Source organism: Leucopleurus acutus, assembly GCF_964270905.1.
Source record: "Leucopleurus acutus genome assembly, chromosome: 8".
In the NCBI taxonomy this organism is placed as follows: domain Eukaryota; kingdom Metazoa; phylum Chordata; class Mammalia; order Artiodactyla; family Delphinidae; genus Leucopleurus; species Leucopleurus acutus.
The window spans coordinates 40,406,820-40,433,844 of record NC_139151.1 but is presented as its reverse complement, the minus strand read 5'-3'; the positions used below and the strand labels follow the sequence as shown (position 1 = coordinate 40,433,844).

The 27,025-nt window shown below is 41.4% G+C and overlaps 1 protein-coding gene across 1 annotated transcript; it reads left to right on the top strand.

Moving 5' to 3' along the window:
• Positions 1-22,039: 22,039 nt before the first annotated feature.
• LOC309964636 (BOS complex subunit TMEM147-like) lies at positions 22,040-22,803 on the top strand. Its single transcript, XM_082843741.1, has one exon. The coding sequence runs from the start codon at positions 22,096-22,098 to the stop codon at positions 22,768-22,770; it is 675 nt and encodes a 224-aa protein (XP_082699867.1). The 5' UTR covers positions 22,040-22,095; the 3' UTR covers positions 22,771-22,803.
• The last annotated feature ends 4,222 nt before the right edge of the window (positions 22,804-27,025 follow it).

Sequence of the window (27,025 nt, the reverse complement as noted above, 5' to 3'; positions counted from 1 at the left end):
GGGAAATGCAAATCAAAGTCCCAAAGAGATATCACTTCACACCTGTCAGAATGGTTATTATCAAAAAGACAACAAATAACGAGTGTTGAGGAGGGTGAGGAGAAAAGGGAGCCCTGGTGCACTCTTAGCAAGAATAGAAATTGGGGCAGGTGCTATGGAAAACGGTATGGAAGTTCCTCAAAAAATTAAAAATAGAACTACCATACGATCCAACAATTCAACTCCTGGGTATTTACCCAAAGAGAACGAAAATACTAATTCAGAAAGATATATGTACCCCTATGGTCATTGCAGAATTATTTACAATAGCCAAGATATGGAAGCAACCTAAGTGCCCATCAATAGTTGAGTGGATAAAGAAGATGTGGTGTATATATATACACAATGGAATATTAACTATAAAAGGAATGAAATCTTGCCATTTGCAACAACATGGATGAGCCTAGAGAGTATTATGCTAAGTAAAATAAGTCAGAGAAAGACAAATACTGTATGATTTCATTTATATATGGATTCTAATAAACAAGACAAATGAACAAACATAACAAAACAGAAACAGAGTCATAAATACAGAGAACAAACAGGTGGTTGCCAGAGGGGAGGGGTGAAGGGGAAGGAAAGAAACAGGTGAGGGAGATTAAGAGGTACAAATTTCCAGTTGCAAAATAAATGAGCCACAGGTATTAAGTGTACAGTATGGGAAATATAGTCAATAACTGTATAATATCTTTGAATAGTGACAGATTGTAACTAGACTTACCATGGCGATGATTTTGAAATGCATACAAATACTGAATCACTATGCTGTGTAACACAAGCTAACACATCACTGTAGGTCAATTATACTTCAAAAACAAACAGAAGATGGCAGACTAGGAGGGTGTGGGGTTCATGTCTCCTCGCAGCTGAGGCACCTACTGGGAGGTGGAAGGGGTCCTTGGGTGCCTAGGGAGACGGGAGGAAGCCCCACTCAACCAGTTAGGATGTGGGAGGGAAGGAGGGAGGGAAGAAGAGTGGAGGCAGGATGGGACCAGCGCCCCTTAGGGGAGGCTGGGGGAGGGGAGAGGTTCCCAGGCTTGGAGTGGCCCACTGGCAGTGGGTGGCAGGGGATCAGCGGGGACAGAGAGAGACCTTCAAGGGCTGGGGATCAGAGGGAAACGTAGCCAGAGCCTCCCCCAACTGTTCAGGTCCCAGCAAGCCTGCTGGGGTCCTGGGCCTGAACCCTCTCACCCCCGTCAGGCTTCTTCTGTCCTCGTGGGTCCCCGGGCCTGAGCCAACCCCCCAACCAGGCCCTCTTCCCGCCAAATGGGTCACTGGGCCCAAGCCCTGAACCCGCCAAAGCCTCCCCACGAGTCCTGGCAGCATGAGTGCCACCCCTGACAGGGCCTCCTCTGGCCAAGTGGATCCGTGCAGCCAAGCACTGGCCCACTCCAAGGCCTCCTCCTGCTGCGCTGGCCCCTGCAGGCACTGGCCTGGGCCCCAGCTGGCCTGCATGGACACGTGTGCTCCGGACCAGCTCCAGGAACAGACGCTGGTGAGAGAACACACACAAGGGTGGAGCTGGCACAGGAGGTCTAGAGAACTACCTAGAGGCCTCGGAGACCTACTGGGGAGGCAGGTGTCTGCTGTAGCTCACTGTGAGGGCAAGAACACTGATAGAGGAGCACCAGAGAACTTCTTTCAATTTTAATTTTTTTTATTGTTTTTATTTTACTTTATACTTCTGTTTTTTGCTGTTGTGGTTCTGTTTTTGTTGCTGATTCATTTTTATTGTTATTTTTTCTAGGATATTTTTTATTTTTTTTAATTAATTTTATTTATTTATTTGGATTTTACTTTCCTGTTTCATTTTCATTTTTTTTAACATCTTTATTGGCATACAATTGCTTTACAATGGTGTGTTAGTTTCTGCTTTATAACAAAGTGAATCAGCTATACATATACATATATCCCCATATCTCCTCCCTCTTGCGTGTCTCCCTCTCACGCTCCCTATCCCACCCCTCTAGGTGGTCACAAAGCACTGACCTGATCTCCCTGTGCTATGTAGCTGCTTCTCACTAGCTATCTATTTTACATTTGGTAGTGTATATATGTCCATGTCACTCTCTCACTTTGCCCCAGCTTACCCTTCCCCCTCCCCGTGTCCTCAAGTCCATTCTCTACATCTGTATCATTATTCCTGTCCTGCCCCTAAGTTCATCAGAACCATTTTTTATTTTTAGATTCCATATATATGTGTTAGCATACATTATTTGTTTTTCTCTTTCTGACTTACTTCACTCTGTATGACAGTCTCTAGGTCCATCCACTTCACTACAAATAACTCAATTTCATTTCTTTGTATGGCTGAATGATATTCCATTATATATATGTGCCACATCTTCTTTATCCATTCATCTGGATATCCACTCTTGCCACTATTATTCAACATAGTTTTGGAAGTCCTAGCCATGGCAATCAGTGAAGAAAAAGAAATAAAAGGAATCTAACTCAGAAGAGAAGAAGTAAAACTGTCACTGTTTGCAGATGACATGATACCATACATAGAAAATTCAAAAGATGCCACCAGAAAACTACTAGAGCTAATCAATGAATGTGGTAAAGTTGCAGGATACAAAATTAATGCACAGAAATCTCTTGCATTCCTATACATTAACAATGAAAGATCAAAAAGAGAAATTAAGGAAACAATCCCATTTACCATTACAATGAAAAGAATAAAATACCTAGGAATAAACCTACCTAAGGAGGTAAAAGACATGTACTCAGAAAACTATAAGGCACTGATGAAAGAAGTCAAAGACAACACAAACAGTTGGAGAGATATACCATGTTCTTGGATTTTCACAATATTGTGAAAATGACTATACTGCCCAAAGCAATCTACAGATTCAATGCAATCCCTATCAAATTACCAGTGGCATTTTCCACAGAATTAGAACAAATTTTTACAATTTGTATGGAAACACAAAAGACCCGAATAGCCAAAACAATCTTGAGAAAGGAAAATGGAGCTGGAGGAATCAGGCCCCCTGACTTCAAACTATACTACAAAGCTACAGAAATCAAGACAGTATGGTACTCACACAAAATCAGAAATATAGATCAGTGGAACAGGATAGAAAGCCCAGAGATAAACCCACGCACCTATGGTCACCTAATCTATGACAAAGGAGGTGAGAATATACAATGGAGAAAAGACAGCCTCTTCAGTAAGTGGTGCTGAGAAAACTGGACAGCTACATGTAAAAGAATTAAATTAGAACACTCCCTAACACCATACACAAAAATAAACTCAAAATGGATTAAAGACCTAAATGTTAGACCGGACACTATAAAACTCTTAGAGGAAAACATAGGAGGAACACTCTTTGACATAAATAACAGCAAGATTTTTTTTTTCTTTTGCGGTACGCGGGGCCTCTCACTGTTGTGGCCTCTCCCGTTGCGGAGCACAGGCTCCGGACACGCAGGCTCAGCGGCCATGGCTCACGGGCCCAGCCGCTCCGCAGCATGTGGGATCTTCCCGGACCGGGGCACAAACCTGTGTCCCCTGCATTGGCAGGTGGACTCTCAACCACTGCGCCACCAGGGAAGCCCAGCAAGATCATTTTTAATCCACCTCTTAGAGTAATGAAAATTAAAATAAACATATGGGACCTAATGAAACTTAAATGCTTTTGCACAGCAAAGAAAACCATAAATAAGACAAAAAGATAACCCTCAGAATGGGAGAAAATATTTGCAAATGAAGCAACTGACAAGGGATTAATCTCCAAAATATACAAACAGCTCATGAATCTCAATATCAAAAGAACAAACAACCCAGTCAAAAAATGGGCAGAAGACCTAAATAGACATTTCTCCGAAGAAGACATACAGATGGCCAACAAACACATGAAAAGATGCTCAACATCACTAATTAGAGAAATGCAGATCAAAACTACAATGAGGTATCACCTCACACTGGTCAGAATGGCCATCATCAAAAAATCTACAAACAATAAATGCTGGAGAGCATGTGGAGAAAAGGGAACCCTCTTGTACTGTTGGTGGAAATGTAAAATTGATAGAGCTACTATGGAGAACAATAAGGAGTTTCCTTAAAAAACTAAAAGTACCCCATTCCGGGAGGATCCCACATGCTGCGGAGTGGCTAGGCCCGTGAGCCATGGTCGCTGAGCCTGTGCGTCCAGAGCCTGTGCTCCACAACAGGAGAGGCCACAACAGTGAGAGGCCAGTGTACCGCAAAAAAAAAAACAAAAAACAAAAAACTAAAAGTAGAACTACCATATGACCCAGCAATCCCACTAGTGGGCATATACCCTGAGAAAACCATAACTCAAAAAGAGACATGTACCACAATGTTCATTGCAGCACTATTTACAATAGCCAGGACTTGGAAGCAACCTAAGTGTCCATCGACAGATGAATGGATAAAGAAGATGTGACACATATATACAATGGAATATTACTCAGCCATAAAAAAAGAACGAAATTGTGTCATTTGTTAAGACGTGGACGGACTTAGAGTCTGTCATACAGAGTGAAGTAAGTCAGAAAGAGAAAAACAAATATCGTATATTAACACATGTATGTGAAATCTAGAAAAATGGTACAAATGAACCTATTTGCAGGGCAGAAATAGAGACACAGATGTAGGGAATGGATGTGTGGGCACAGGGATGGGGGTGAATTGGGAGTTTGGGATGAACGTGTGTGCACTGCCATGTTTAAAACAGATAACTAGTGGGAACCTGCTGTATAGTGCAGGGAGCTCAGTTCAGTGCTCTGTGGTGAGCTTGATGGATGGGGATGGGAGGGAGGGAGGTCCAAGAGGGAGGAGATATATGTATACATATGGCTGATTCACTTCATTTTACAGCAGAAACTAAGATAACATTGTAAAGCAACTATACCCCAATAAAAAAACAAACAAACTCATAGAAAAATAGATCAGATTTGTGGTTACCAGAGATGGGGTGCAGGGGGAGGGGAAATTGGATGGAGGCAGTCAAAAGGTACAAATTTCCAGTTATAATATAAATAAGTACTAGGGATATAATGTACAACGTGATAAATATAATTAGCACTGCTGTATGTTATATATGAAAGTTGTCAAGAGAGCAAATCCTAAGAGTTCTCCTTACAAGGGAGAATATATATTTTCTTCTATTTCTTTAATTTTGTATCTATATGAGGTGATGAATATTCACTAAATTTATTGTGATAATTATTTCGTGATGTATGTAAGTCAAATCATTATGCTGTACACTTTATACAGTGCTTTAACTCACACAGTGCTGTATGTCAATTACAACTCAAAAAAAAAAACTGACTTGAGGGCTTCCCTCGTGGCGCAGTGGTTGAGAGTCCACCTGCCGATGCAGGGGACACGGGTTCGTGCCCCGGTCCAGGAAGATCCCACGTGCTGCGGAGCGGCTGGGCCCGTGAGCCACGGCCACTGAGTCTGTGTGTCCGGAGCCTGTGCTCCGCAACAGGAGAGGCCACAGCAGTGAGAGGCCCGCGTACCTCAAAAAAAAAAAAAAAAAAAAACTGACTTGACACGGATGGAAAGATAGAGAGAGTAATCGTCTTTTAAAATCCCAATCATTCATTATAATCACCTATGGTGCTTCAAAAATGTAGATGGACTGAGCTCCCCTGTCCGAAGATTCTGACTTTAGTGTCTTTATAGTGACGCTCAGGAATTTATGTTTTTAAAGTTCCACAAGTGAGGTAGGATTGAGAGCCATTGGATATAAAGTAATTAGTATCTTGGATGAAATTTATTTTGTAGCCACTAAGAAATGTCAAAATGGCCCCCTAGTACGAAACTCTTACTTACCATTGCTATGAATAAATGTTTGTGTCTCCCTAAAATTCATATGTTGAAATCCTAATCTCCAAGTTATTTGGAAGTGGAACCTTTGGGAGGTAATTGAGTCATGAGGGTGGAGCCCTCATGAATGGGATTAGTGCCCTTATAAGAAGAGGCCCCAAAGAGCTCCTTTGCCCTTTTCACAATGTGAGGACACAGCAGAAAGACAGCCATTTGTGAAGCAGAAGAGGGGCCTTACTGGATACCAAGTCTGCTGGCACCTTGATCTTGGACTTCTCAGCCTCCAGAACTGTAAGAAGTAAATGTCTATTGTTTATAAGCGTCCTAGTCTATGGTATTTTGTTATAGCATCCTGAATGGACTAAAGTGTACTGCCTAAGTCATGGTCATCAAAAAAGGAAAAGAGAGAGTGAGAGAATACTCTGGTCTTAGCCCCTAGACTGCTCTAACCATTCATTATGGGGCCAGTCTCAACTGCTGTTCTGTATCTTATTGCACAAAGGAAGAAGGGTTTCAAGAGGCAAACACTGCAGGGGACCCAACTCCATCACTTACTAGCTGTGGGATCACAGGCATGGTACTGTAACTCCCTGCTTCTCAAAAGCCTCATCTATAAAATGGGGATAACATCTAGCTCACTTACCTTATAAGCTTGTTATGAGAGTCAGATGAACACTCTAAAACCTTGATACTCAAAGTGTGGTCCATGGACCAGCAGTATCAGCACCACCTGAGAGCTTGTTTGAAATGTAGAATCTCAGAGCCACTGAATAAGAATCTGCCTTTTAACGACACCCCCACTCCCGCCACCATCAACTCAGTGATTCCTATGCATAGTTTGCAAAACACTGCTTTATGGCACTAAAAAAAAATTGTAGGGAAGTGTTATAAGGGTGAAATAACCCTTGTCATTTAGGATCCTACAGTCTCACTGGAAAGGAGCAAGACTTGTATTGTACATGAACAATTAGATATGGGGACAAAGCCAACAAAATCAGGTGCTAAGTAGTGTCCACACTTTTCCATTAAAAAACACAACAGCAGCAGCAGCAACATTATTTGACATTCTTTCTAGCTCTGTTTATAATAATCAGTGCTCTCCAAAGGTTTTCACAATCAAAAAACAAATAACAATGTTTACAACAGGATGGGGTTGTTCAAGACCAGAGTCCAATGTTATGGGCACTGCTTATAAAACTTAAATGAGCAGACAATCACCTGGGCATCTTGTGAAAATGCAGATTCTGAGATGAGGACTAAAATTCTGCATCTCTAACAAGCTCCCAAAAGATGCTGTTCGTCTATGGACAGTAATTTGAGGCATAAGAGTTGGGGATTCAGGCCCCCCAGGTCCTCTACCAGCAGCCCAGAGGGCCAGGGAGGAATAAATATCTTAGGACACCTCCACACATCCGTGGCACAATGGATGGGAAGTGCTATCCTCACGCATATTAATTTGAGTGAACTCATCATATATATTGAGACCAGACGGTGTTGTTTCTAGACCTGGGGACATCTTCAGTGCCTGATGCACATGGTGTCGGGGTGGAAGGGAAGACATTTGCCTCTGTGCATAAATATACCACTTTGTGGTGAGGTATATGTCAGCCAATACCGCTGACAAGGGAAGGGAAATAGCTGGTGATTATATAGTTCTGAAAGCAGGGAAACCTGTCATGGTAAACCTTTCTGATTCTCTGGAACTCTGTTCCTTTGTGTGTCTCTCCCTGGAGCAGAACAATGTGAGCACACAGTTTCCAGGAGCTACACAATGTTCCCTCTCTGGCACCTGCTCTATGGATAGGTGTTTAGCAGCTGTAGTCAGCTCACCCTTCCGTGAACTTCCCAGAGAATTGGGTTCATGGCATTTTGCCTTGGTATATAACATTCCTACACCACCACCCCCAGATTCCTGGGACTATACATTTGATGGGTTAGGTAGTACTATACCACTTCCTTCTACCTGGACCCATAATATAATACTTTAGCAGGAAATTTATCCACAAGAAAAGAATATACTTAGTAAACATTTCCAAGAAAGCCTGAGCAAGCTCAATATTCTAGTATTCATTCATATAACTATATTCTTATTGGAGAAATAAACAATCACCAGGGGAAAATGAATAAATTTGACTGCATAATATATTGTTAACTTCTTTTTGGCAAAAACACCAAAAACAAGGTTGAAAGACAGATGAAAAACTGGAAAAAAGATATTGGCAATTTAAACAAAGATTTAATACACAAAGAACAAATCAATAAGGGAAATAACCATAATAGAGAAGTAGACAAGGAACACAATCTAGGAATTTGCACAAATAATGCATGTACAAACGGTCAATAAATCTATACATAAAAACATGCAAATAATCCCAAAATGCAAATGAAAAGAAAATTTTTTGCCTGTAAGATTACTAAAGATGAAAAGTATTGACAAAACCCTTTTTGGTGAGCATTGAGTCAATGGCACTGTCATGTACTCTGCTGACAGGAATATAAATTGGTCAAATATGTCTTTAAAATTCATAACCTGGGAGTCAGTAATCCCACTCCTAGAAATCTACCCGAAGGAAATCATTGCACTAGAAGATGCATGTTCATTCGTTCAACAGATATGTATTGAGCCCTTATAGGTGTCAGGCATTATATTAGGAGTTAGAGGTACTGCCAAGAACAAAACAAGTAAAATGCCTGCCTTCACAAGAGCATACATTATAGTCATGGGAGACAAAAGACAAATATAGAGTGTGTGTGTGTGTGTCTGTGTCTGTGTGTGTGTCTGTGTCTGTGTGTCTGTGTGGTGATAATGGTAAGAAAAATAAAGCAGGGGGGTAAGGGCAATAGAAAATGGAATGTGCTGTTCTTAGCAAGGTGATTAGGAAAGCCTCTCTGATAAAGACACTGAGCAGGGACTTGAAGGAAGTAGGGAAGCAGGGCCTAGGGATACCTGCGGAAAGATGATTCCAGGCAAAGGGATGAGCAGGTGAAAAGTGGGGTCAGGGAGGAGAGCAGTGAGACTGAGCAGAATGAGGGGTGGGGTTAAGTGGTAAAAGCCCAGGGCGTGGTGCTCTGAGACCTCACAGGGCCTTGTCAATCTATGATAAAGCCACTGGGTTTGACCATCAGTGAAACAGGCAGAATTGGAGGGCTTTGAGCAGAGCAGTGATGATCGATGACTTGAGTTGGTAAAGACTCTCTGACTGCTGGGTGGAGAGTAGGCTGGAAGTGGGCAACAGCGTGAGCAGGAAGACCACTTAGGGTGAGATTACAGTCATCTACATGAGATCTGATGGGGAAGGGGGACAGTGATGTGGTTGAAAGTGGCTGAGTTCTAGACATGTTTTGAAGGTAGAGCCAACAGGATTTCCTGACAGAGCAGATGTGAGTTGTAAGAGAAATAAAGAAGCCAAGGATGACTGAGACTTGGGGCTAAGAAGTATGATATTTATTGAAGTGAGGAAGTCTGTAGGAAGAGGGTGAGGTGAGGTCAGACAGATCGCGGCTTTCAACTTGCCACGTTTGAGGTGTCTGTTAGACATCAAAGTAGAGCTGTCAGGAAGGCACTTGGATATGAATCTGGAGTTCAGGGAGAAGTCTGGCATATAGATAGTTCTTAGTCCTGAGACCAGATGAGTGTAGATAGAGAAGAGAAGAGGTTTGAGATCTGAATCCTGGGATGCTCCAAAATTTGGAGGTCAGGAAGACAAGGAGAAACAGGCAAAGCGGACTGTGGCCAATGAAACAGGAGAAAACCCAAGAAAGTGGTTTCCTGGAAGGCAAGTGAAGAATTCCAAAAAAAGAAAGGAATGGCCAATACGTCAAAGGCTGCAAGAAAGATGAAGATGGAGGATGACCATTGAGTTTGACATCATGACTGTCACAGTGACCTTGACAAGAACTGTCTGTGGAGGACCATGGGTGAAAATCTGATTGGAGAGAAAGCAGAAGTGGAGAAAGTGAGACTGGCAAGTCTAAGCAACTTTTCAAGAATTTTAGGTGTCTGGAGAAACAAAGAAAATGGGCTACAGCTGGAGGTGGAGTGACATCAGGGAAGATTTTTTTTTTTAAGATGGGAGCTATTATCTGATATCTGTTTGCTAAAGAAATGGTATAGCAGAAAGGAAAAAATAGCAAAGGAATTTAGGGAGATGAGATGGGATCTAGTTAACAAAAGAGGAGGATGATTTGGATAGAAGCAGATACAAAGAATTTGTTACACAATTGTTTTAATGGCAAAAAAAGAAACCAGAAATTAATGAAAAGTTTATCAACAGAAACTGGATAAGGGATTTTAGGGATCTAAGTACAATAGATTAAAACACAATCATTAAAAGTGATAGTGAAGATTCTGTATTTACCTACATGGTAATGTATCCATGTAGTGACATGGATCCACAAAAAACAAACCATTCATAAAAAAACAAAGCAAAATAAAAACAGTATCGTAGGAGCCTGACTAAAAATGGCTAAACACGCTTTACCTAGATGATAAGATTTGAAGATAGTTTTTACTTTCCTCTTTAGATATTCTGTGTTGATTTTGGGGGTTTTTTACAGTGAATATACAAAATTTGCTTAAAGGTATTTTCTCCACTTAGAGCGGCTACCATAAGACAGTGTCCAGCCCAGAAGCCCTCTTGGAGGCTTTGAATTGTAATTTACGACTTAATTTCAGGCCCTTTCAAGACTCCCCCTTTCCTATCAACCCCCTCCTTCATAAACATCAACTCAAACCCCACATCCGCCACTTAGTCACTTGCTTTTTTTTTTTTTTTTAACATCTTTATTGGAGTATAATTGAGTCACTTGCTTTTGAGCAATATATTTAACTTTAACAAGCGTGTCTCTTCACCTGAAAAGTAATGATTTTAAAAATTTGCCTCAGAAGGCTGTTGTGAGGATCAGAGAAGATATTGTAGGTAAAATGCCTAGTAAGGTGCCTCGCATATAACAGGCCCTAAATACTAAGCTGTTATTACCCGGATGTACTCCCTGTTTGCTTCCCTAGGGCAGGTCTAGCATGTTGTACACACGTAGAGAAGATGAGGAGGACCCGCTCTTATCAACAGCAGTGGCACTGCCTTTGCTTTTTCCTATTTCTGGTGACCCTTGTCTCTCTTCTCTTGTCTAATGGTGGGGCGGGGCAGAGGGTGGAGGGGATGTGAAACAAAACACATTCCCACGGCTTCTCAATGGCCAGCAGACATTCTAAAATTTGACTAATCTGCCCTCTAGTGGTAAACATAATAATTTCTACCACTTTTCCCCCAACTGGAGTTGAAATAGAAAATGCCCATAAAGGCATAAAGGACAGCATCTGAGGTGCTCGCCTCACCTCCCACTACTGGTTCTGCCACCACCATGTAAAGAGAGGAAAGTGCCTAAAACTAGCCCATTGCTCACTTCCTTGTATTAAGGTTTTGACGGTCCTTCTGAAAACACACACCTGTGCCTATGCCTATGCCTAGGAGGAGTGGTCTGCCTGAGAATCCTTTAGCTTTAATGTAGCCAGCCTGAGGAATGAGACTCAGTGGGATGAGGTCAGGAAATTCCATGGGAAGTCAGCCAAAAAGTGAGCCATAAAGGGGTCCCCTGGCTGTTCCAAATGTAAAGAGCAGAAGACAAGATATGTGATACCAGGCACACTATTTAGTCTCTCTGAGCATGAGCTTTCCCATCTGTAGCACAGGCATGATGGTGATAATTCTGCTCTCAGTGAAATGCTTGCTAAGCCATAGATCATGTAACAGTTTTGTTATTTTAAGTCTCTCTAAACACGGTATATTGGGACTGGTGTTGAAGGTGAAAGAGGGGCACGTACTTAAAACAGACACCCCTCATCTGAGCCGGGCTTTAGGACATCAGGGAATGGATTATAAAGTCATTAGGCTCTGTAGTAAAAGCTGTGGGGAGAGAGAGCACAGGATGAGTAGATCCCTACTGGAAGGTTTGAGGGAAATTTCAGTTGTGGAGTTCTAATAGTGAAGTCTTAGGAGCAAAGATGGAAGGGGAGGGAAAGAAAAGGGGGAAAAAAGAGCACAGAAACTTGAAACCTGAGAAGGGCTATTGGAGATGAGATTTAACTCAACAGAAATAAGACAGGGGATTTTTCTAAAGGAGAAGAGTCAACAGGAGCCCAAATGTGGAACCCACCCTCATGACCTAATCACCTCCCAAAGGCTCCACCTCCAAACACCACCACAGTAGATGTTAGGACTTAATATATGAATTTGGGGGGGAGACAAACATTCAGTCTATACCTGAATTGTCTGCTTGGTCATCTGACCACAGATGGGGAAGTGATCATCATCCCTACAGAGAGGGCTCTGCGTCTTGTATCTCCTTATTCTCATGGTCTAATAAGGAACCTGGTCATTACAGGTGTTCATTAAATGTTGAATTAATGCATCTAACGAGGCAGGACAATCATCTCATGAAATAATAAACAAATAGTTAACCCATGTGACATAGCTCTACGTATAACATTTTATAGGCAAGAGAAAACCAAGGGAGAAGACTTCATGGATGAGGCAAGACATGAACTAGAACTGGAAGACATGGTATGGTATGAAAAGCACTTGCTACAACAGTGCCAGGAGTGATGTGACATGCCAAGCACGTTCTAGGGGCTTTACTCCCAGGAACCCATTTAACCCTCACTACAGCCTTGAGGGCAAGTACTGTTATCATCCAGATGCAGCCAGTCTGGCCTCAGGGTGGGCTCTCTTCCCCACTGTGCTGGGGACTGGTATGAGCCCCAAATCAGAGACGGGAGTGGTCACAGCACATCGTTGTCCAGCTGAAGAGCAGTGTGAAGGGTGTCATGAAATAAGTTTGGATGGATAAGAGCACCATCATAATAATAATCACATTTGCTTACTAACATTGTGTTGGTGTTTTGCAAAGTGCTGTCAGATGCATCAGTTTGGTCGACTCTAACACATTCCTGTGAGTTTGGCATGGTGGATATTATTATTCCTTTTTTACAAATAAAGGAACTAATGCTCAAAGTTATTAGTGACAAACTCAAACCCTGAGCTCTGCTCTTTTTAGTGCCATATTTTGGAGGTTCTGGAAAGCTATTAAGAGACACTAGGGGGAGATTGGTTCAAGATGGTGGAGTAGAAGGACGTGCTATCACTCTCTCTTGTGAGAGCACCGGAATAACAACTAACTGCTGAACAATCATCTACAGGAAGACATTGGAACTCAGCAAAAAAGATACTCCACATCCAAAGATAAAGGAGAAGCCACAATGAGACGGTAGGAGGGGCACAATCACAATAAAATCAAATCCCATAACTGCTGGGTGGGTGACTCACAAACTGGAAAACACTTATACCACAGAAGTCCACCCACTGGAGTGAAGGTTCTGAGCCCCATGTCAGGCTTCCCAACCAGGGGGTCCAGCAATGGGAGGAGGAATGCCTAGAGAATCAGACTTTGAAGGCTAGGGGGATTTGATCACAGGACTTCGACAGGACAGGGGAAAACAGAGAGTCCACTCTTGGAGGGCACACACAAAGTAGTGTGCACATCGGGACCCAGAGGAAGGAGCAGTGACCCCATAGGAGACTGAACCAGACTTACCTGCTAGTGTTGGAGGGTCTCCTACAGAGGCAGGTGGTGGCTGTGTCTCACCGTGAGGTCAAGGACACTGGTAGCAGAAGTTCTGCGAAGTGCTCCTTGACATGAGCCCTCCCAGAGTCCGCCATTAGCCCTACCAAAGAGCCCAGGTAGGCTCCAGTGTTGGGTTGCCTCAGGCCAAACAATGAACAGGGAGGGAACCCAGACCTACCCATCAGCAACCAAGCTGATTAAAGCTTTACTGAGCTCTGCCCACCAGAGCAACACTCAGTTCCACCCACCACCAGTCCCTCCCATCAGGAAACTTGCACAAGCCTCTTAGATAGCTTCATCCACCAGAGGGCAGACAGCAGAAGCAAGAAGAACTACAATCCTGCAGCCTGTGGAACAAAAACCACATTCACTGAAAGATAAACAAGATGAAAAGGCAGGGCTATGTACCAGATGAAGGAACAAGATAAAACCCCAGAAAAACAACTAAATGAACTGGAGATAGGCAACCTTCCAGAAAAAGAATTCAGAATAATGATAGTGAAGATGATCCAGGACCTCGGAAAAAGAATGGAGGCAAAGATCAAGAAGATGCAAGAAACATTTAACAAAGACCTAGCAGAATTAAAGGACAAACAAACAGAGATGAACAATACAATAACTGAAATGAAAAATACACTAGAAGGAATCAATAGCAGAATAATTGAAGTTGAAGAATGGATAAGTGACCTGGAAGACAGAATGGTGCAATTCACTGCTGTGGCACAGAATAAAGATAAAAGAATGAAAGGAAATGAAGACAGCCTAAGAGACCTCTGGGACAACATTAAATGCAACAACATTCACATGATAGGGGTCCCAGAGCGGAAAGAGAGAGAGAAAGGACCAGAGAAAATATTTGAAGAGATTATAGTTAAAAACTTCCCTAACATGGGACAGGAAATAGCCACCCAAGTCCAGGAAGCACAGAGAGTCCCAGGCAGGATAAACACAAGGAAAAACATGCCGAGACACATAGTAATCAAACTGACAAAAATTAAAGACAAATAAAAATTATTGAAAGCAACAAGTGAAAAATAATATACAAGGGAACTCCCATAAGGTTAACAGCTGATTTCTCAGAAGACACTCTGCAAGCCAGAAGGCAGTGGCATGATATATTTAAAGTGATGAAAGGGAAGGACCTACAACCAAGATTACTCTACCCGCAAGGATCTTAATCAGATTTGATGGAGAAATCAAAAGCTTTACAGACAAGCAAAAGCTAAGAGAATTCAGCACCATCAAACCAGCTCTACAATAAATGCTAAAGAAACTCCTCTAAGTGGGAAACACAAGAGAAGAAAAGGACCTACAAAAACAAACACAAAATAATTAAGAAAATGGTAATAGGAATATACATATCGATAATTACCTTAAACATGAATGGATCAAATGCTACAACCAAAAGATACAGGCTCGCTGAATGGATACAAAAACAAGACCATATATATGCTGTCTACAAGAGACCCATTTCAGAGTTAGGTACACGTGCAGACTGAAAGTGAGGGGATGGAAAAAGATATTCCATGCAAATGGAAATCAAAAGAAAGCTGGAGTAGCAATACTCATATCACATAAAATAGACTTTAAAATAAAGAATGTTACAAGAGACAAGGAAGGACACTACATAATGATCAAGGGATCAATCCAAGAAGAAGATATAGCAATTATAAATATATATGCATCCAACATAGGAGCACCTCAATACATAAGGCAACTGCTAACAGCTATAAAAGAGGAAATAGACAGTAACACAATAATAGTGGGGGACTTTAACACCTCAGTTACACCGATGGACAAATCATCCAAACAGAAAATTAATAAGGAAACACAAGCTTTAAATGACACAATAGACCAGACAGATTTAATTGATATTTATAGGACATTCCATCCAAAAACAGCAGATTACACTTACTTCTCAAGTGCGCATGGAACATTCTCCAGGATAGATGATACCTTGGGTCACAAATCAAGCCACAGTAATTTAAGAAAATTGAAATCATATCAAGCATCTTTTCTGACCACAATGCTATGAGACTAGAAATCAATTACAGGGGAAAAAAAACATAAAAAACACAAACACATGGAGCTAAACACTGCGTTACTAAATAAGCAAGAGATCACTGAAGAAATCAAAGAGGAAATCAAAAAATACCTAGAAACAGACAACAATGAAAACATGATGATCCAAAATGTGGGGATGCAGCAAAAGCAGTTCTAAGAGGGAAGTTTATAGCAATACAAGCCTACCTCAAGAAACAAGAAAAATCTCAAATAAACAATCTAACCTCACACCTAAAGGAACTAGAGAATGAAGAACAAACAAAACCCAAAGTTAGTAGAAAGAAAGAAATCATAAAGATCAGAGCAGAAATAAATGAAATAGAAACAAAGAAAACAATAGCAAAGATCAATAAAACTAAAACCTGGTTCTTGGAGAGGATAAACAAAATTGATAAACTATTAGCCAGACTCATCAAGAAAAAGAGGGAGAGGACTCAAATCAATAAAATTAGAAATGAAAAAGGACAAGTTAAAAAAGACACCACAGAAATACAAAGCATACTAAGAGACGACTACAAGCAACTCTATGCCAATAAAATGGACAACAAGGAAGAAATGGACAAATTCTTAGAAAAATATAACCTTCCAAGACTGAACCAGGAAGAAACAGAAAATATGAACAGACCAATCACAAGTAATGAAATTGAAACTGTGATTAAAAATCTTCCAACAAACAAAAGTCCAGGACCAGATGGCTTCACAGGTGAATTCTATCAAACATTTAGAGAAGAGCTAACACCCATCCTTCTCAAACTCTTCCAAAAACTTTCAGAGGAAGGGATACTCCCAAACTCATTCTATGAGGCCACCATCACCCTGATACCAAAACCAGACAAAGATACTACAAGAAAAGAAAATTACAGACCAATATCACTCATGAATATAGATGCAAAAACCCTCAACAAAATACTAGCAAACAAAATCCAACAACACATTAAAGGGATCATACACCATGATCAAGAGAGATTTATCCCTGGGATGCAAGGATTCTTCAATATACATCAATCAATGTGATACACCATATTAACAAATTGAAGAATAAAAACCATATGATCATCTCAATAGATGCAGAAAAAGCTTTTGACAAAATTCAACACCCATCTATGATAAAGACTCTCCAGAAAGTGGGCATAGAGGGAACCTACCTAAACATAACGAAGGCCATATATGACAAACGCATGGCAAACATCACTCTCAATGGTGAAAAACTGAAAGCATTTCCTCTAAGATCAGGAACAAGACACGGATGTCCACTCTCACCACTGTTACTCAACATAGCTTTGGAAGTCCTATCCATGGCAATCAGAGAAGAAAAAGAAATAAAAGGAATACAGATGGGAAAAGAAGAAGTAAAACTGTCACTGTTTGCAGATGACATGATACTATACATAGAGAATCCTAAAGATGCTACCAGAAAACTACTAGAGTTAATCAATGGATTTGGTAAAGTTGCAGGATACAAAATAATGCACAGAGATCTCTGCATTCATATACACTAATGATGAAAAATCTGAAAGAGAAATTAAGGAAACACTCCCATTTACCATTGCAACAAAAGAATAAAATACCTAGGAATAAACCTACCTAAGAAGACAAAAGACCTGTATGCAGAAAACTATAAGACACTGATGAAAGAAATTAGAGATGATATAAACAGATGGAGAGACATACCATGTTCTTGGATTGGAAGAATCAGTATTGTGAAAATGATGGTACTACCCAAAGCAATCTACAGATTCAATGCAATCCCTATCATATTACCAATGACATTTTTTACAGAACTAGAACAAAAAATCTTAAAATTTGTATGGAGACACAAAAGACCCCGAATAGCCAAAGCAGTCTTGAGGGAAAAAAACAGAGCTGGAGGAATCAGACTCGATGACTTCAGACTATACTACAAAGCTACAGTAACCAAGAGAGTATGGTACTGGCAGAAAAACAGAAATATAGGTCAATGGAATAGGATAAATAGCCCAGAGACAGACACATGCCCCTATGGTCAACTAATCTATGACAAAGGAGGCAAGGATATACAATGGAGAAAAGACAGTCTCTTCAGTAAATCGTGCTGGGAAAATTGGACAGCTACATGTAAAAGAATGAAATTAGAACACTCCCTAACACCATATGCAAAAATAAGCTGAAAATGGATGAGAGACCTAAATGTAAGACTGGACACTATAAAACTCTTAGAGGAAAACATAGGAAGAACACTCTTTGACATAAATCACAGCAAGATCTTTTCTGATACACCTCCTAGAATAATGGAAATAAAAAGAAAAATAAAGAAATGGGCCCTAATGAAACGGAAAAGCTTTTGCACAGCAAAGGAAACTACAAAGAAGAAGAAAAAATAACCCTCAGAATGGGAGATAATATTTGCAAGTGAATCAACGGACAAAGGATTAATCTCCAAAATATATAAACAGCACATGCAGCTCAATTTAAAAAAAACAAACAACCCAATCCAAAAATGGGCATAAGGCCTAAATAGACATTTCTCCAAAGAAGACATTCAGATGACCAAGAAGCTCATGAAAAGCTGCTCAACATCACTAATTATTAGAAAAATGAAAATCAAAACTACAATAAGGTATCACCTCACACCAGTTAGAATGGACATCATCAGAAAATCTACAAACAACAAATGCTGGAGAGGGTGTGGAGAAAGGGGAACCCTGTTGCACTGTTGGTGGGAATGTAAATTGATACAGCCACTATGGAGAACAGTATGGAGGTTCCTTAAAAAACTAAAAATAGAATTACCATATGACCCAGCAATCCCACTACTGCATATATACCCTGAGAAAACCATAATTCAAAAAGATACATGCACCCCACTGTTCATTACAGCACTATTTACAAGAGCCAGGACATGGAAGCAACCTAAATGCCCATTGACAGACGAATGGATAAAGAAGATGTGGTACATATATACAATGGAATATTACTCAGCCATAAAAAGGAACGAAATTGGGTCATTTGTAGAGACGTGGATGGATGTAGAGACTGTCATACAGAGTGAAGTAAGTCAGAAAGAGAAAAACAAATATCGTATATTAAAGCATATATGTGGAACCTAGAAAAATGGTACAGATGAACCGGTTTGCAGGTCAGAAATTGAGACACAGATGTAGAGAACAAACGTATGGACACCAAGGGGGGAAAGCAGCGGGGGAGCCAGGGTGGTGGTGGGATAAATTGGGAGATTGGGATTGACATATATACACTAATATGTATAAAATGGATAACAAATAAGAACCTGCTGTATAAAAAAAATAAATAAAATTAAATTAAAAAAAGAGAGAGACATTAAGGTTGATGTATTATGTAAAGAGAACCACTGTAAGTTTTAGGCAGGGCAGGAATGCTTATAAAGGTCTGTCTGGCTGAAAGATTGTCCCATGTCATCACTTTCTGGAATGCTGAGGAAAAATACAAGTCTAACCATACAGAGATTGCAACAAGCATAAATTAATTCTCTCAGCTGTGCTTGGCTGTATTATAGAAGTGCAGAATTCTCCTCAATATGCCTGTTTCAACACATTACAAGCATTTAAATAAATATTTTACTCCATCAACACACAGTGACACCATATGCATTATATTATCAATACTCTGTTCCCTTTAAAATTGCTAGAATATCTTAGATCCCCACCTGTCTTCTTCCTGGTGCCAAGGATTTATAGCTGGGGTTCCTCCTTTCTGGAAAGTGTAACGGGTTTACCATATGTGTTGGATCTCTGGGGTAGCAGACACATCAATCGTCTCCTCAATAGTCATTTCTTCCTTCTTTCTGCTAATTTAAGCCCTCAGGAAGCCCACAGACTTCTGGTGGCCACCTCACTAGCTCACCACTTACGTGGCAACCACACTTTAGACTCAAACAGGGCACTAGCTGGGAATAAAAGCGAGCAAGGAACGTGCAGGCTGTTGCACTTAATATGAGGTATTGTGAGAGGCTGTTCACATGTCTGCACTGCCTTTTCAAGGGTAGGATCATATCTGTCCTGTGCATTTGTTATATCCTCAATATCTGGTTCATCACTGTATCCTCAGTCAAAGTACTTGGTTGGCACTTAGTAGTTGCTCAATGAATAGTCAATGAATGAATGAATACAACATAGCCAAAATGCTTATAAGTGGATAATTACCATCTTTGGGGGGAAGCACGCCATGCAACTTGCGGGATCTTAGTTCCCTGACCAGTGATTGAACTCAGGCCACAGCAGTGAAAGCACCAAGTCCTAACCATTGGACTACCAGGGAATTCCCAATTACCATCTTATTAAGATGCCCACTATGTAGATACATTCCCAAGTTTCTGGGTGAGAGCTAATCCATCATAAACATAACACCAACCCATCCTATTATTACCCTCCTGGACATGCTCCATCAAGGGAGATGAAAGGAACAATGGTTTCTCAGTTCTGTGCTCAATGCTTCATGTAAATTATAGATATTATAATCCCCATTTTATAGGTAAGGCAATTGAGTCTCAGAGTGACTGATATTCTAAATTCGTAAGTGGCAGAGCTGGAATAAGAACTCCAAATCCAGTATACTCTTTCAACCACACCATAAACCTATACCACAAAGTGGCCATGGTCTGTATTAGTAAAATGTAGGGCAGTTGTCCCCAACCTTTTTGGCACCAGGGACCAGTTTCGTGGAAGACAATATTTCCACGGACGGGGTGGGGTCTGGTTTAGGTGGTAATGTGAGCAATGGGGAGTGGCAGATATAACTTCCCTCACTCGCCCACCACTCACCTCCTGCTGTGCAGCCCAGTTCCTAACAGGCCATGGACCAGTACCAGTCCATGGCCCAGGGGTTGGGAACCCCTGATCTAGGGGGTAGTATATTTTTCCCATTCCCTCACTTTTAGCCTGTGTGTGTCTTTAGATCTGAAGTGAGTCTCTTGTAGGCAGCATATATTTGGGTCTGGTTTTGTATCCATTCAGCCAGTCTACATCTTTTGATTGTAGCATTTGGTCAATTTACATTTAAAGTAATTATTGATAGATATCTATGTATTGCCATATTCTTAATTGCTTTTGGGTTGTTTTTGTAATCATTTTTGTTCCTGTTTTCTTCTTTGGCTCTCTTCCCCCATTTTAGATAGTGTCCTGGTCTGCCTCTGTTACTTATTCATATTATGATTCATTTATTTCCCCTTTTCTATTCCTATTTGGCAATAAATTACTCTGTACTAAATTTGCCTCACATGGGGCTTTGTGTCAAGCAGTGTTTCTCAAACTTTAATGTGTGTATAAACTGCCTGCAAATCTAGTAAAAATGCAGATTCTGCCTCAGCATACCTGGGATGGAGCCTGAGAGTCTGCATTTCTGACAAGCTCCCAGGTGATGCCAATGCTTCTGGTCCTTGGATCACACTTTGTGTGGCAAGGGTGTAGATTATTGTTATATTCATAGGGAAATGGAAATAATTTTGGATGAAGAGCACTATGACCAAATAATGCTGATTCTTGTTGTATAAAGGCTGGATCAGTTAAAGCAGGTCAAATGGCAGTAACAAACTGCAAAGTGGACGTTGCCTGCCCGGAGTCTGCACAGGTGGTCAAATTGTAGTATGATCTTTTATAGTTATGTATATGTTTTTATGTAGGATATTTACAACCTTTCCTAGTTGGTTTTTATAACTTAACTTTTTAAAATGTAGTCTTTACAACTGTTCTATAAGATAGGAAAGGTATTAGCGTCCCTGGCACATGGAGTGCCCAATAAATGTTGTGTATTTTCATCCCCATTTTATAGATAAAGATGGAGCCTCAGAGAGGTTAACTGTTGGTCAAGCAGATGTCCAAACCTACATCTTCTGACTCCAGCTGCAAAGCTCTTCCCCAGCCCACCTAATCCTCCTCAACTGCTGTGTACATGTCTGGATTGTAAACAATTTCCTTTTTTCCCGCTTTTCATTCAGACTTCCCTGTCTTTTTTTTTAAGTATGTAACTCATGGTTTACACCCTCATGGCTTAATAAATATTAGTAATATTAATAAAAATCATATTAGCTGAAAAAGATTTAAAAGATGAAACAAAATTAATTTCCCTATTCTTTCCTCTCAATTCTCACTCTCCTTAAATAAATGGCCCAATTCCTCCCACCTCCGGATCTACCCACACACATTTTTTAAAAATATTTATAGATTTTAAAAGCCTTTCCCAGCCCATCTTTCATCTCCTGCTGAGCACTCTTAAGCTCACTTCTGTTACTGGCTGTAAATTATTCTGAGATACTATCACTTGTTAAGCTCTTGTGGTGTTTATGCCAGAGAGAGAAAGGCTAGTTGGCAGATGGTCAGATGGAAGTTTGATTACTTCTCTTCTTGCAGTGATTCCCTTTCTTCTGGACTTTATACATGAGAATTATTGAGGGCCCCCCTATCCCAACTTTAATGCCAATCTCCCATATTGAATGTGGATAAAGATGAAAGGAACTCAGAAAACAGTGGAACTGGCCGGTGGGCGCCAGGCCCGGGCTCGGGCGCCAAGACGCCGAGGCAGAGAGGCGCGCTCCGGCGAGCCGGGCGGCCGGCGCCATGACGCTGTTCCACTTCGGTAACTGCTTTGCCGTGGCCTACTTCCCCTACTTCATCACCTACAAGTGCAGCGGCCTGTCCGAGTACAACGCCTTCTGGAAGTGCGTCCAGGCCGGGGTCACCTACCTCTTCGTGCAGCTGTGCAAGATGCTGTTCCTGGCCACTTTCTTTCCCACCTGGGAAGGCGGCATCTATGACTTCATTGGGGAGTTCATGAAGGCCAGCGTGGATGTGGCAGACCTGATAGGCCTAAACCTTGTCATGTCCCGGAATGACGGCAAGGGGGAATACAAGATCATGGTTGCTGCCCTGGGTTGGGCCACCGTCGAGCTCATTATGTCCCGCTGCATCCCTCTCTGGGTTGGAGCTCGGGGCATTGAGTTTGACTGGAAATACATCCAGATGAGCATTGACTCCAACATCAGTCTGGTCCATTACATCGTCGCATCTGCCCAGGTGTGGATGATAACACGCTACGACCTGTACAACACTTTCCGGCCAGCAGTCCTCCTACTGATGTTCCTTAGCGTCTACAAGGCCTTCGTCATGGAGACCTTCATCCATCTGTGTTCCCTGGGCAGCTGGACGGCACTTCTGGACCGAGCGGTGGTGACAGAGCTGCTGGCCCTCAGCACCCTGGCCCTGTATGTCGCTGTTGTCAACGTGCAATCCTAGGCTTGGTGGCCCAGACTTTCACGTACCTTTTCCCTGTCTCCAGGTTTCAGTGAAGTAAACTGTATTTGGAAAAAAAACAAAACAAAACAAAACAGTGAAACTGTTACCATCAGAGAAACATCTTAAACTGCTCCAATCCTGAACGGCTTCCATTGCTTTTTAAGGGGCAGCACTGCATAGCGACCAGTCACACTAATGTTGTTACTGCCTAGGGGAAACTCTTCCTCTTGATCATTGCTTATTAATGTTCATTCCTAGTGGGGTAACAACACTAGAAGCTAAACCTATATACCTATCCCTAAGCCAAGAAAATACAAAAGGACCTAATTAAAAATTAAACCCTGACTATATTCAATATCTTGTAATAACCTAGGAAACAAAAACAGGAATGTGAAAAGATATCTGCACCCATGTTCATTCCAACATTACTTACAACAGCAAAGATATGGAAACAACCTAAGTTGGATAATGCGACTGTATAATAAATAAATATATATATATATATATATATATATATATATATATATATATAGGAAAAAAATTAAACCCCAAACACTAATAAACACATTTCAAAGGTTTTTTTGTTTGGTTTGGTTTGGTTTTGGTTTTGCCTCCTGCAGTCTGAGATGAATGTATTAAAATAAAAGCCACAAAAGATAACATTTATGGCATGCTTTGTGCTAAGCATTGTCTTAGTTTTAAACCTCATAACCTTTTGAGTACTTTTACTACATCCCTTTTAAAGATGAGAAAACTGACTTCTCAGGAGGTTGAGGAACTAACTCAAGGTCACAGAGTTGCTAAGCCAGAAATTTAAGCCCAGGCAGTTGGACTGTAGGTCCAATATCTTAACTTTGATTCTGTGCTATTTCCCAAGATGCCCAGATGTCGTTTGCCTCCTTCAATTTTCAAAAATAAGAGAAACTCCCATTCAAAGCAGCTTAAGTAAAAGGTCAGGGAGAACTTAATGGCTCCTACTAGTAAGCTTTAGAAAGAGCTCACATCAGGGATGGCTGGATCCAGGCACTTGACAACTGTAAGGATTCTCTCTCTGTGTTCCTGGCTGAGTGTCAAACTTATTCTTTCAGACCAGCTTGTGGGTGACCACATGGTGGGAAATCTTGCTGGGGAATCTCCAGCTTCATATCATAACATGAGCTCAGAGAGTTAAATATTCATCCTGCTGACTCCAGTAAGAAAATTCCTGTGAAAGACTCTGATTGACCCAATTTAGATTATGTTCCTATCCTTGGGTCAATCTCAATGGCAAGGGAGATAGAGAACTGTGATTTGCCCAGTCTGGGTCACATGCCTACCCCTGTGGCCTGGAGGGCTGGGTCTGTATGAGAACAGGAGAGGAAGTTTCCTATATATAAAATAGCTGCTAATGTATCTAACATGGTTTTGGAGTTTGTAAGTGCTCTTTTTTTTTTTTTCTTTTTTGCTGTACGCGGGCCTCTCACTGTTGTGGCTTCTCCCGTTGCGGAGCACAGGCTCCAGACGTGCAGGCTCTGCCGCCGTGGCTCACAGGCCCAGCCGCTCCGTGGCATGTGGGATCTTCCCAGACCGGGGCACGAACCCGTGTCCCCTGCATCGGCAGGCGGACTCTCAACCACTGCGCCACCAAGGAAACCCTATAAGTGCTCTCTTTGATTCATGCCTTTGAGTCTCACAACCAGCCTGTGAAGAGGGCTGGTCAAGTATTACTAAGGAAACAGTGGTGAATTAAAGATGGCCGCAGATTTTTTTGTCACTTCATTGAGAGATGGCTTTTGTTTCCCCTTCACTTGAATTTGGGCTGGCCTTATGAAATTTAATCAGTACACTGTGGCAGAACTTACTATAACTATTTCTCAGCCTTGCCTTTAAAAGGACTCGCAGTTTTCACTTTCTTGCCCTGGAAATACTTATTCTTTGGACACCCTCTTGAAACTCAGCTAGTAAGAAGTCCAATCCACATGGAAGGGGCTCATGAAGGCACTTCAGTCAACAGTTGCAGCTAAGCTTTCAAATGACAATCAGGATCAACTGCTAGTCATAATGAGTGAGCCATTCTGGACATTCTGGGTTGGCTTGGTTGGCAACAGTAGAGAATCAAACTAGAAACTAAGGCTCATTGGCTTAGTGTCCTACAGCTGGAAAGTCTCAGAGTTATGATGCTAAACCAAACACTCTGACTCTAGGCCCACTGGGCTTTCTTGGATTCCTCAGTGCCTCCTATTAAAACCATAACAAGTCGTAATTCAAAACCTTCAATTGTAAGATTTCTGCCCAGGATGGAGATAGAGGAAGTGATGCATATAATTCATTCATTTATTCATTCATTTAACCAACATTTGAGAAGCTCTATGTGGCAGGCAACTGAACAAAATGCACTCCTGGTTCTTGAAGAATTCAGAGTCTAATCAACAGAGTGCCTAATAAACAGGTCATTTCAATAAGAATTGATAAGTGCCATGATGGGGAATGTGCAGGGTGCTCCTGGAAAACATGGTGGGCACTAAAACTAGCCCAAGACATGAAATAATGGGCACACCTTTTGTTGGGTGTGGGAGAGTATCTATGAATCTGTGTTGAGGATGTTGAAGAGGTATGTTTAGAATAAATACAGCTATTCATTAAGATAAATGTGACAGGAAACGGATAGGGAAGCAGGGAGGAAGAACCCCAGTATTTGGGATAAATACATGAACTCTAGTCTTGGTTGTACCCTTCCCTTATATGTGCTCTTGGCCAGGTCACTGAATTTCTCTGTAACTCAGCTTCCTTGTCTGTAAAACCAAGTTGGATCACACTATTTCTTCTTCATCTTCTTCCTCTTTTTTTTAACATAATGGTTTCTCTTCTTTCTTGATATTTTAAAAATTTTATTTATTTGGTTGCACTGGGTCTTAGTTGTGGCAGGGAGGCTCCTTAGTTGCAGCACATGGAGTCCTTAGTTGTGGCATACGAACTCTTAGTTGCAACATGCTTGTGGGATCTAGTTCCCTGACCAGGGATCGAACCTGGGCCCCCTGCATTGGGAGAGCAGAGTCTTATCCACTGTGCCACAACGGAAGTCCCCACACTATTTCTTCTTTGTGTACTTGACAGTTCCTTTCTCCAATTCCTTTAAGTCTTGGTGTTCCTCAGAGTTTGGTCCTTAGTTCATTGTGCTCTTCTCATTCTGCAAATTCTCCCTAAATGATCTCATCCACTTTTATAGCTTTGGTTATAACTCATATGGAAATGAAACCTGAGTCTATACGCTAGCCCAGTTCTGTGGGCTGTCTACCATTGTATTCCTCTTCTTGCTGCATGTCATTCCACAGGCACATGAAGCCCAACATGTCCAGAGCTGAGCTCATCACCTTGCCCACTAAACTGACTCCCACTTCTGACTCCTCCCTTGGTTACTGGCGGCACCATAATAGTGCTCCTCAAGCCAATGACCGTGAAGTTAATTTCACTCTCCCTTTTCCTTTAAACTCACAAGCAATTGTTTGTCAAGTACTGCTTATTTCTGGAATTCATTCTTTTTTCAAGATATCCCAGAAACGGCTCAAATTTAAAATGTTCAAAACTTAACTCATTTTCCCTTCCCAAACCTGATCGTCTTCCTGTGTGTTCTAGGAGAATGTTATCCCCATCCACTCAGTTGCTAAATATGGAACTTGGGCATCACCATTGATTTCTCCCTCTTTTTTGCCTTCCATAACCAGATAACCATCAACTCCCGATGTCTGACCTCCTATTTATCTCTTAAATCTATCCACTTATCCATTCTTATTGTGATCATCTTTCACTTCCTGCAGCAGAATCCTAACTGGCTTCCCTGCCTTGGCTTCAGTCTTAACTTCCTCTGACTTCTTCTCCACAATGAAGCCAGATCTGATCATATCAGCAACTTCCCTCTCCCCCACTCCCCATTTTCCAATTCTTTGATTCCTGGCATGTTTCACCCTCCAGACTACAAAATCTAGGATGGGGTCATAATCCATTCACCCTTGTCTCCCCTGCACCTAGCACACTGTACTTGGCACAGAATAGGTGCTCAATAAATATGAACCCGTGCTCATCCCCCTTTCTGACTCTCCGTTATTTACAGCAGATAAATCCTTGACATGTTCTAGGTGTGGCAGACCTCTGGAGGCACAGAGTATCATGATACGGTTCACTGTTGCACGAGTTGAAAGCTATCAGAAAATAACTGCAAAATCAACGTATCTACTAAACAAAAACAGACTCACAGACATAGAGAACAGACTAGTGGTTG

What these genes read in the sequence shown, in the direction of transcription:
- LOC309964636 (XM_082843741.1), top strand. Translation starts at nt 22,096, where the DNA reads ATGACGCTGTTCCACTTCGGTAACTGCTTTGCCGTGGCCTACTTCCCC.